Source organism: Priapulus caudatus, unplaced genomic scaffold (genome assembly GCF_000485595.1).
Source record: "Priapulus caudatus unplaced genomic scaffold, Priapulus_caudatus-5.0.1 Scaffold698, whole genome shotgun sequence".
NCBI lineage: Eukaryota > Metazoa > Priapulida > Priapulimorpha > Priapulimorphida > Priapulidae > Priapulus > Priapulus caudatus.
In genome coordinates, this window is record NW_014577759.1 from 1 (window position 1) to 1,185 (window position 1,185).

Below are 1,185 nucleotides of genomic sequence, written 5' to 3' on the forward strand. Positions count from 1 at the left end.
ATCTGGTGACTCTTGCGAGAGAGATTTGGGAACAAAATTTTTTAACCCAAAACTTACTGGAAGCACTGTGCTTCCAGTGCTTCTATCTGCGGCGCCACTGGGCTACTCCTACATGTTTGCGGCTACTCATACTGAGTAGTGTACGCCACCATACACATTCCTCTAAATATAAGCTAAGTAGTATAATAACCCTCCAAACCCAATGTCAATGATACTGATATAGGCTAAACTTGACCACCCTCATTACTTTTAACGCTTTAATTGTATGTTTGTGTGCTTTTCGTAGGTTAAAAACCCACCAACAGGTTGCTAGTAGTGCTACGGAAAAGCAGGAAAGATGGACTCTGAGTTAGGATATTCCAACTTTGAGTCTGCATTTGCAGATGATGTTATTCGCAAAGGTACGTATGTATTACCTGTTACCTGTTGTATCAAGCAGCAGGTGTGTACTCAGTGAGAGCATCCCTATCATTCATATACCCTACACATTACGTAATGCAGCGGAGGCTGCATTATAGCTAGTGCTACGTACCCTGTGTACAGCATACATGCACCCACTCGATTTATGATTGATTGAGTTTTAAGGTTGAATCAACTTCCTCCACATGCTGTGAAGACATTTAATTTAAAACACAAGTATATATATATATATATATATATATATATAACAACTACATGTGTTTCATGTAACTGATTGCTTGCATATCTGGTCCACTATAATTAGACCAAATTGAGGGGTGAATTAAAATGGTTTGTTTTCATTGTATTTTTTATGCGTCAATCTTGTTTTCTATTGTAGGTTTCATCAGGAAGGTTTACTCGATCTTGATGGTTCAACTCTCCATCACATTCGGTATAGTGGCAATGTTTCTCTACATGTAAGTACTGCACCGGGATTACATCAATAATAATACAAAATAAGCAAAATAAACACAGATGCCGTGAATTAATTCATCATTGAGACAAACGGCACTCGCTCATACGTCAAATCTAATGTATTGTGAATTGTAATGCTATTTCAGTGAGCCCGTTCAACATTACATGGCCACTTCTGGAGACTGGCTAATATACACGTGCATGTAAGTAAATGTTGTCTATCTCTTGCCTTCTCTTTCTCTATCTTTCTCTTCCTCACTCTCTGCCCTCTCTCTCTCTCTCTCTCTCTCTCTCTCTCTCTCTCTCTCT

The 1,185-nt window shown here is 38.8% G+C and overlaps 1 protein-coding gene across 1 annotated transcript in view; it reads left to right on the forward strand.

The window, feature by feature from the left end:
• Positions 1–290: 290 nt before the first annotated feature.
• LOC106812903 (protein lifeguard 1-like) overlaps positions 291–1,185 on the forward strand; it is a gene marked incomplete in the record, with an annotated part of 12,298 nt that continues 11,403 nt past the window's right edge. The window contains 3 exon segments of the mRNA XM_014816910.1: positions 291–401; positions 800–878; positions 1,023–1,079. Of these exon segments, the coding sequence (XP_014672396.1) occupies positions 338–401; positions 800–878; positions 1,023–1,079 (200 nt within the window).